At 35.5% G+C, this 9,241-nt stretch overlaps 1 protein-coding gene across 2 annotated transcripts in view; it reads left to right on the top strand.

Moving 5' to 3' along the window:
- The window catches only part of DE2 (4-alpha-glucanotransferase), a 49,649-nt gene that overhangs the window by 13,867 nt on the left and 26,541 nt on the right, over positions 1–9,241 (top strand). For both annotated transcript variants that reach the window (XM_006345240.2, NM_001288247.1), the window contains 1 exon segment: positions 4,879–4,950. In XM_006345240.2, the coding sequence (XP_006345302.1) occupies positions 4,879–4,950 (72 nt within the window).

The raw sequence follows: 9,241 nt of genomic DNA, 5'->3' as shown, positions 1-9,241 counted from the left end.
CCCCCCCTTCATATATGCTTAAAAAAAATTTGCCCAAGAGGCAGGAGTAGACATGCTTTCGCCAGAGAATCATAATGGGCCATAGCCGACGGCTCTTCCAAACTCCAAATGAGGTGATATTTTGTTGTACTTACTCCTCTTGACTTCCTTCACACCTCCATGAAGTATCATCCCATTCCTAGTCTTGTAGAACGGGTTATAGCCTTTAGACACATTGGATAATTACGACAATACCACTGGTCCTTGGCTAAGTCATGCGCATATCCAAATGACCTCCAAATGACTCCAAATTTGGTAAGCATAGATAAGAACATGCTACGAACAAGTCCCTAGCCCGGAATCCCCAAATTCCACCTTTAGCTCGAGAACGCGCAGCAATGACATACCTCGCCGCACATGGCCTTCGCCGACGGGCTGGACCCTTGTGTGCACCCCAAGTCCTTGTCAAACATCTTTGCTACCGTTAAGGCACGTCATGCAACATCTCATATGGCGTTGCCTCTTGCCAGGTCTCTATGCCTTATATTGCTACTTCAACCCCTCCTTCATCACATGCTGCCTGCATAACTGACATAGGTGCGACCTGCTTGGTTTGCACTTCCTCGCCACTGAACACACCCATATTTTTGGGGAGTTACAAGGGATCTCCATAAACACCTGTTCTTCCAAGTGTATAACTATTGTAAGTCCCAATCAAGATTAGCTTTAGATGACAAGATAATTCTGATAGTGTTCGTCTTTGCAACTAAGGCAAATATTTTATGATAATCAACTCCATAAGTTTGAGTCGTCTTTGCAACTAAGGCAAACATTTTATGATAATCAACTCCTTAAGTTTGAGTGAATCTCTTAGTCACCAATCATGCTTTGAATCTTTCAATGGAGACATCATCTTTATATTTCACAGTGAGGATCCATTTGCAACGAACCAACTTTTTGTCTGGTGGTGAAATGACAAGTTCCCAAGTCTAGTTTTTTTAACAAGGCCTTCATTTCTTCAATCATAACTTGCTTCCATTTAGGATCTGCAACTCCCTCCAATTTTGTGGAATATGCAGGAAGAAATAGACAAGGCAAAAGCTCTATAGGAGGGAGACAGGGAATTATAGGAGACAAGATTAGTTAAAGGATGTTTGTTACAAGATCTGACTCCTTTCTATGAGCAATAGGCAAACTGGAGAGGATTCAGCTTTAGCAGATTTTATAATGGCTTCTTCTGCTTTTTTCTCATTGAGTATGTTATCACATCAGGCCTATCCAAATGCCCACCAGCCTCCCCTGAATTCTTTCTCCAAAATTCACTTTCCAGTATCATATGGAACTAGGGAAAATCATCTCTTCCTCCTTATTGCTCTCTCCTTGAAAAACTGATGGTGTAAAGTAGGAGAAATATAGGAAAAAATATTATTATTGAATTGTGTATCTATATTTTTACACTGAGCCCTATTTATAGGCACTACATAACAATCCTTCTTTAAGTAGAATACTATATGCAAAATATATTTCTATTCCTATACTAACACATCCTTAAGAGAAGGAAAATGATATTTGCCAAGAACTTGAACCCTGATTTGATCATACTCTAGGTTCAAACAGGCCAGAAAATCATAATCTTTTCAACCAATTATTGAAAGAAAATTGCAATATTGGTAAACTTCACTTAGAGATCTTGATAATATTCGATCTCATGTCATAATCCACTTAACTCAGAATAATAATCGGTGATTGTTAACTCACCATGGTTAGTGGTATGAATTTTATTTCAATTTCAAAGGTTTGGGCATCATAACCCTTGCATAGTGCCGGCAAAATGAGCCCCTATTTTGGTAATCCGCCCAACCCGCCCATATTTTAATGGGTTGAGTGAGTGATTTTTTACATGGGTAAAATATGGGTTGATACCCCATATTCAACCCCATAAAAATATGGGGTAAACTATGGGTAAAATATGGATTAGGCAAATGAGTTAAGCTTCTAACTTTTATTCACTCAAAATTCATCATATCACTAAAAAATAGTGTAACTTCTCTTCCTTTTATGTTATTCTATAGAACTAATTATTCTTCTCTATAATTGAAAAGGTGATGTCTTTGACCCACCAAAAATATATATTTTAAATGTACATTTATTTTTTTAATTATAATTATATATTTTTTTATTTGTTTAATTTTATATTGGATAATAAATAATACTGTAAAATAAGCAAATCATGTATTAGTATTGACATTGCTTAAAGTGCATTATGCATGTTTTAGTACTAAAATGCAAATATTCATTTACTTTGAAATTAAAAATATTTTCATCTTGTTATTACATAAATTAATTTTATATTGAAAAGTTATAGGATTTTTATTTTTATTTTTATGATACAATAAAACTAAATGAAGCATTTTCAACATTTTTCATCTAAAACAAGTCTAAATTATTTCTTCATATTGAGTTCTTAAGTAAAGTACTAGTTACTCATGAAAATATGGGTAAATATGGCTAAACTAGTATTTTACCCAACCCATTTATTACCCAATCAATTTTTACCCATATCAAATATTGGCGGGTTGAATTATTACCCATTTTATATTGACCCATTTTCAACCCGCCCAAATTTGACCCAACTCGCCCATTTGCCACCACTACCCTTGCAGTATCAATCAAGGAAAATGACATAGATAGACAACTGTTACATATAATTAGCAACATATGGCCCAATATTTATTAGTAATTCATAGACAAATAATAAAATAGCACATATTAGCCCAACGGTATTTTAGTAGGGTTTTTTTCCTTCACGTAACCAACACTAAATAAGGAGATGTGGGTTAAAGTTTTTCATCCGTATTATTTATTCTTGTATTGAAGAAGATGGCAATTCAGTTTCCAAAAATTTTGCCAACCCAAAATCAGTAATCTAAATAGAAACAACAATGCAGTTTAACAATGAACATCAAGATATAGATAACATCTTTGATTGTTTTGATTCATCATAGTGGCGAATGAGATAGTAATAATGTTGTGGATTATTTCATGGAAGGGGTGGTTATTACAACAAAAATTGATTTTAATGGATTCATTCAAAAGATTTCGACCCATATAAATGTCGATACTTCCATCAATTCCTTGAATTTCATAATAAGATTGATGATGATTCAATACCGATGTTGATACGAAACACTACGGGATTGTGAGTATACATGGAATTGAAGAAAGGATCAGGCAAATTCAAAAACTATCCATTATGCATAACTTGAAAAGTTATTGACATTCATTATCACTTCCAATGGCTGAAGAAGAAGATGGGATTATCAATACCCAATTAATTGCAACAACACCGACACTTCAAATCCTGATCAAAAAGTAGCATACACTGCTAAAGGTATAATCCATGACATGAAAATGCAATTTGGCCTTGTATACTAATAATCAAATTTATGGATACATGAATATGAATACATTACACCAGAAACCATACATTTAAATGTATACAATTACTTACTAATTGAAAGAATACGCAATACTCTCATGTATACACAAACTACAATGTATATATAAATTTATAATTTATGCATAAATGTTCTTTGAATGAAGCACTATGTATCCATAAAGAACTAATAGAATACATTAGCTTAATAAACTCTTCACATAAGTATATACATCATTTATTTAGAGGATAAATAATGTATAAGTAATCATTTCCCATGAAAATTAATACCAAAAATCAATCACTATGACCTATTTTTTTGCTTAATAGAGATGAAACTTTCAAATCCACAAATCAAGAAATGTCAAAATATTTTGACAATGACAATGCAAGATACACATAGAGTGAATTTAGACATGGAGGAGAAAATGTAGGCGAAAAAGGAGTATATGCATGTATGAAGAAATTCTAGAGAGATATAATAGGTAAAAAATATGAAAAACAATTATTTCCAAAAGCAGTTGTTTAAAATAAGCAAAGAGAAGCATAAAGAATTAAGGAATAAATTTTACATTTTCAAAAAATAAAGAACAAATCAAGAAAAACGTGTCTAAGGAAAAGATCAGAAAAATCAGGAAAAAGAATTCTTTTCAGGGGAAAAAAGCAACGCCACTTCCTTAGAGAAAAAGAGAATGGGGCTAATAAATGCCAAATAAATTTTTAAAAAAATCTTTTTTTGCTTAAAAATATTGTAGGAGGGCTATTTATTGCCAATTTAAGCTATAACATGTCATGCTGTGCCAATTTTTCTACAAGGAAACTTAAATGGGCTTGAAGTTTTAGGGTAACAAACGATGGCAAATTAAAAAAGAACTTTATTATAAGTGTCCGAAGGGAATTGAACCAGGAGAGCAACAAAACTTAAATGGGTTTCATTTCTGCCGTTGGGCCAAGAATCAACTTTGTTACTGAGTTCCCAATACATATTTCTTATATGTAGTGTATATGAAGTATACACTACATATACATTCAGTTGTATATGGTCTCTATACGTTGTGTATATGCAATTCTCGTGACAACAATGTTCAGTTTTTATTTACACAATTAAATCCTTTTTGTGAAGTCATTTGTAATTCTTTGATTCTGCTCGGTTGACTTTCTATTGATAATTTTTGAAATCCTAGTAGGTATTTTATATATGTATAGGTATGTATGTTTTATGTATACCTACAGTAAACTAGATGGCCCAAAGGTATTGTGCTGTAATTTTCTCTACATTTAATAGATTTCTTAATATAAATAATGGTTTTGCCCATAAGTTACCAGGTCCGAGAACAAACACCCAAATCCCTAGATCCCCCCCTGCTATTCTTATTCTAACATTACAGAATCCTGCATCCCTTTTGATCTTTGTAAATTTGTTTGATATGCTCAAATTTGACCTCTCCCTGCTTAATTTACAGGAAAAATTCGGAGCTTCTTGGACTATAATTGCCTCTACCTTTTTGAATGAATATCAGAAGGGCTTTTACGAGGTGAATGTTCTTTTAGAGATGACGTATTGCTGAAATTTCTTCATCTGGTGCTTTATTTTAATTCTGTTTGGTATCTGTTTCAAACTACTTCTAAGTAGTTCAAAGAAACATTTGAAATCCTGAAATGGTTGGTCAAATGGAACAGGTCAATCCTTTGTGGTTGCTCTTCTGTTTCTTCTCTCTCTCTCTTGGTCCTTTGGTGGGGTAGGGAGGAGGGAAGGTAGGTGCATAGGTAAAGAAAGTGTTACTAGTGCTACGTAAAATCCTAATCTTGTCCTCTAGAAGGGAGGCGTACTCTTCCGAGCTCTATAAAGTGCAGGCAATTATGATAGTAGTATCAATATGCTATTAGTAGAAGATACATGTGCTCACCATGATTGGTAAGCTAAAAGAGTTCTTCAAGTTCCCCTTATGTCATTATGCACTGTTTCCGTGCTGTAGCTAGTTTAAGGTGTTAATATCTTTGCTGGATGATTCCAGCTTTTCCACTGTAATAGTATAATTGACTTGTGGTATCAGATGTTTGGTGGATTTCCATTCAAAGATTGATGGAGAAATTAATGGTTATTTATTCGAACTGCTGTATCAAATTTCTGGAAATAATGAGTTTATGTGATTTCAACCTTTCAGTTGCAAAACCTGCAAAAAGAGGTGAGGTTTGCTGTTACTCTTTTTGTTCCGCCCCTTTTTGCCAAAAAATTCCTTATTCATCGCCTGTGATAAGTACCTGTTTAGTAGCTAACATACAAAATAAGAGGATGGGTTTAGGATCAAGAGACGCCGAAAAGGTATAATAATATGTGGTTTGCAATTTTTAAACTTATGTGAATAGACCCTTCGGGGTGGCCCAGTGGTTTGGGCTTGGGACTTCCATGTTGGAGGTCTCAAGTTCGAAACCCCTTGCCAGCGAAAGCAAGGGGTTTGCCTTCTGGGTCGAGCTCGTCGCACCGGGTTTGCCTAGTGCGGGTTACCTCTCCTATGTGGTTTGCAAGCTATTGCATAGGAGCGGGGGTTTTACCCTGTGCGCACCCAAAGGGTAGCGGTTGCGGGTTTCCCTTGTCATAAAAAAAAAACTTATGTGAATAGCAAACCTTATATAATATTGTCATAGTTGACACAATTGAATGTAAAATCTAGTATGTAGAACATCTATCTCCCACCCTTGTACTCGTCAACTTATGTACTTTTATATTTTCTTCTTATACCAGAATAAATAGTCTTAACTTTGGGATTAATTTTGTTAGTTATATTCGTGAGAAGTAGACTTATTATTTTTTAATTGCTATTCTAGTTTCTTGTAATTGTTTTGATTTACTAAATTAATTGGGTTTTCTCTACTTCTTGTTAAATTACTACTTCCTTTATCACAATTTATGTGACACTTAGCTTTTTGCGATTCAAACTATGTAAACTTTGACCAACTTTTTAAATATATTTTTCATCACATTGACATGAGAAGAAATGCAACTTATAGCTAAGTTGCTCGGACTCGGGTGTGGGTTTCCGACACGGGTGCGGATCTAGAGGTCGGATCCTCTATGATCTAAATTTTAAGATTCGGGGATACAGATCTATGTATGGATACGGATGCGGGGATTCATCTAAAAATAGAGTTATAAAGCCTAAATTATGAGAGATTGTATGAAAAAGTTGAGGAGAAAACATTGATCAAGAGGAGAATCCGGGAAGGAGATAAAACAAAAGGGAGTGACAATAGAAATTTATATGTACAAGGTATCCCATTTCTTCAATTTCACCTTAGACCTTGTTTTGATTAAAGAATTCATTGAATCTGTCCAGAATTTCTTCCTCAAATTTGGTCAAAGTACCTAAAACGGTAGACCAGATTGGGTACGGATCCCGCACCCGCACCCACACCCATGTCGTGTCGACACAGGTGCGGCACCGAAAGTGAAGAGTCCGAGCAACTTAGACTTATAGTACCTCTTGTATAATGTTTGGATATCTAAATTTCAATTTTAGAATATTGAGTTGATCTTATCCAATTTAGCTTCAAAGACTAGTCCAATTGTCTCTCCGGAGGTGAAAGTGCCACATAAATTGGGACGGGGTTAGTAAAACATTTTTTCAGATTGCTTGTGTCCCTGTTTTGGCGTTCATTTCCAATAGAGAAACTGTATTTTTGATGAATCATCCTCCAGTGATTGTTTAAAATCTTGGTTTACGTTTTTTGGTACGGAGAATATAATTTATTTCGTTGCTGGTGATCAGTCTTTGTGTCACAGAAGAATACTCAAGGTCAGTAATATGGTATGTAAGTTGAAAGGAGGAACAATTTATTGAGTAAGTTGACAATCAGCAAGGAAATTCTTATATGAAAATGTAATTTATTGCATCTAACCTCAAAGAATCGAGGAAACAACTATAGAAATTGGGGTACTATTTTTCTAATTAGTTATGTTCTCAGAAGCATAACAGTTATGGAAGAATTACGAGTGTAGTAGCTGTCAGAAGGCCAGCCATATTATTCCTGAAATCTCATTGAATGTGCTATGTGTGTGTGGGGTTGGGGGGGGGTGTCTTGGTTGTAAAATTGGAATGTTCATTCATAGAAGAAAGCCCATTACAAGAGTTATTGCCTAACAAAAGGTAAATGTTATGCACAGGCTATAGCTAGAAACAGATGGATAGCAAAGGAAGCATCCCATGGTGGAACAACCTTCAGAAAGTCTAACGAGAGTTTCTCTGAGTCCTCTGCATCTAGAAATGAGCTTTTGAATAGATGCATAGTCGGAAGATTCACAGGAATGGTTGATAACCTTCCTACTTGTTCTGCCGTAGTGGGTAAATAACAAGTGGAACAATGCAGCTGGAATCAATGGGTACGAACGAAGTGGTTTTCAGTTTCTATTTGAGTTCCCAGTTTGATAGATAGCAGAACATATCATGATGTGTAAATGGTAATGGAAGCAAGAAGTTAATAGTCATGGTGTACTCGGACTTGGGTTGTTTTCTGGTGAAGAGAAATTTTGATTGGCTATGGATTAGGGTTACTGGGCATCCGCTTCATATATTGTCGTCAGGTCATGCAGGGAATTGGTGATAAATGTGGTGGATGGGTTGAGATGAAAAAAGACTGAGCTAAAAATTCACCCTGAGATGGGCTAGAATCAAGGTTAAAGGTCCAGCGGAAAGGATGTCAAGGGTCGTTGAAGTAGAAAGCAAGGGTTTGAACTTCAGGTTGCAGGTATGGTGTGAATGTCTGAAAGGTGAAATGCAGAATCAGAATGAAATTGTAATCAGTTGCAAGAATATCAGTCCAGGCAAGGTGTTGAAGAAGGTGATATATCTCTAACTCAGGAAGAAGGGGTGGATGGCACATAACTTCAATCAGAGGAAGGAAATCAGTTAGTACTACTGAATGAGTGCAGAATCTTTGATTGTAGAAGAAATGATACCAGTGAAGACTAATTCTGAGAGCGGAATTGGAGGTGTCTTTATGCTTCATAGGAATGTGAAGTTCAGTAAAGAGTTTTGGGTTGATTTTCAAGGATGTGAGAGGGAAGCTCTTTCTCTATTCATGAAAATTGATAATAGAAGACTAGTTAAGGATGACGATACCAATCTTGTGTGTTCCACTCCTAAACAGAAAAGTTCCAAGGAAGTTGAAAATTTTGAGATTTGATGTCAAGTTGAAGGAAGGGAGTGCACGAAGTAGGGGGAAAAGAGTTGCATTCAGTTCTAAATGAAGTGAAAAATTACTTTTTTTTTTTGAAACTGGTAAGGTTGTATTCTTCAGTATTAAGGGCATGCTGGCCACCACCAAAAAGTGTCAATTACAAACTTCCTATCAAATCTACAATCTGGTCTGTATCTACTATACACAACTGTTTACACCAAAAAAGTAGAGATACTATACAATTCCATTTGACCTTGTGTATGGAATTGGATCTATTGTCGAAACATCTACTGTTCCTTTCCTTCCAAACTGACCACCATATACATGATGGTATTAACCTCCACCATCTCTTCTGGCTCTTGGTGCCTCCTCTCCTTACCCAGCTCTTCAACACGTTTGATGTACGTTCTGGCATTGTCCAATTCAGATTTGAGATGCTAAGGAACAAATTCCAGATTTGAGCAGTGTAATTACAGTGCAAGAAGAGGTGGCTGTTAGTTTCACTTGTCAAATTGCATAAAAAACACCTAGGGACCAGCTGTCTACCCTTCTTCTGAAGTACTTCTTGTGTTAAACAAGCTCTCTTTATCACTAGCCAAGTGAAGCATTTCACTTTTGTAGGAATATCCCCCTTCCAAAAATAGTTCCAGA

The sequence above is a fragment of the Solanum tuberosum genome, unplaced genomic scaffold (assembly GCF_000226075.1).
Source record: "Solanum tuberosum cultivar DM 1-3 516 R44 unplaced genomic scaffold, SolTub_3.0 scf00066, whole genome shotgun sequence".
Classification (NCBI taxonomy): Eukaryota; Viridiplantae; Streptophyta; class Magnoliopsida; order Solanales; family Solanaceae; genus Solanum; species Solanum tuberosum.
Note: the sequence above shows the minus strand (reverse complement) of the source record. Positions and strands in the feature narration are given on the sequence as shown.